This window comes from Echinops telfairi, unplaced genomic scaffold (genome assembly GCF_000313985.2).
Source record: "Echinops telfairi isolate 266 unplaced genomic scaffold, ASM31398v2 ScPeMD7_5592;HRSCAF=6446, whole genome shotgun sequence".
Lineage (NCBI taxonomy): Eukaryota > Metazoa > Chordata > Mammalia > Afrosoricida > Tenrecidae > Echinops > Echinops telfairi.
Genome location: NW_022109491.1, coordinates 51,155,044 through 51,156,185, shown reverse-complemented (window position 1 = coordinate 51,156,185; position 1,142 = coordinate 51,155,044). Strand labels below are relative to the sequence as shown.

Here is a 1,142-nt window from a genome sequence, read left to right as displayed (position 1 = left end):
TCATGTGGGCTTTGCTGTTTCTTAGCTAGATGGATGCTTGTTTATCTTCAAGCCTTTAAGACCCCAGATGCTACATCTTTTGATAGCTGGACACCATCAGCTTTCTTCACCACATTTGCTTATGCACCCATTTTGTCTTCAGCAATTGTGTCAGGGAAGGTGAACATCACAAAGAACCATTTTAGTAGAACAAATTGTTCTTGTGTTGAGGGTGTACTTGAGTGGAGGCCCAATGGAAACATAATTTTAATCTCTATGAAGGAAACTTGGGGATCAATACTGGGCCTAAACCTAGGGAGGGGCTTTCTTCTTCTTCACTATTAGCTCTTCTCTCAGGCTCCGTTCCGCCACCTGGAAGCCTATCCCAGAGGGATATTTTGGCCCTGCCTTCTACCGTGGTACACTGAGGGCTGGCCCATCTCCCAAGGACACCTTTCTAAGACTGCTGGTAAGTGAGTTTCGCTCTTCTTTCTTGGTGATCTTACCATTTACTCTTTTTTTTCCTTGTAGTTATTTATCTGTAAAACGGATAAGCTCCATTTTATGAAGGTTGGCCAAGATGATATTTATGCTTTTAAACATTACTGTTATTTTTCAGTGTGGTTTCAATTCTGTCCATAATGTAGGCACACTGGTTGGTAGCTTGTAGAAAATGCTTAACTTGAGGGCACAAATAAGAATGAATTTGCAAATTTCAGCTAACAGATCTCCCATACTGCAACCACTGGCATAGTGTTTAATGAGAACATAGAGACCCCTCCACCCCCATTTTTTTTTTAATCCAATTGCTTCAACATTACCATCGTGTGATTCTGGTGACCAAGAAATCCCTGAAAGAGCAATGAGCCATGGTTACTGAGAAGCTCTGGCCACAGAAATGCTGAACATTTAGCCAAGGGTCACATACTGTGCTTTCCTAAAAGGAGCTAGGACTACAGACATCGTCTCTTTATGTATTGAAATGGCATTGCCTCTGGTGAGTGGCTCACTTCCTCTTGGCAGTTTGTTTCTGATAAGCTTCAGGTGTCACAGCATGGCCCTGGTCTCCTGCTGCTCAGGCAGCCACCAAGCTGTACTGGCCCATCCTTCTGTAATCTGTTAGAAGTTTCCATGACCCAGGGGCAGCCAACATCTTCAAACAG

The 1,142-nt window shown here is 43.4% G+C and overlaps 1 protein-coding gene across 1 annotated transcript in view; it reads left to right on the top strand.

The window, feature by feature from the left end:
* Window positions 1-1,142, top strand: part of LOC101656541 (beta-galactosidase-1-like protein 3) — a 66,770-nt gene that overhangs the window by 61,753 nt on the left and 3,875 nt on the right. Inside the window, exon 16 of the mRNA XM_013007622.2 lies at window positions 296-448. Within this exon, the coding sequence (XP_012863076.1) occupies window positions 296-448 (153 nt within the window). The remainder of the gene's footprint in view (window positions 1-295; window positions 449-1,142) is intronic.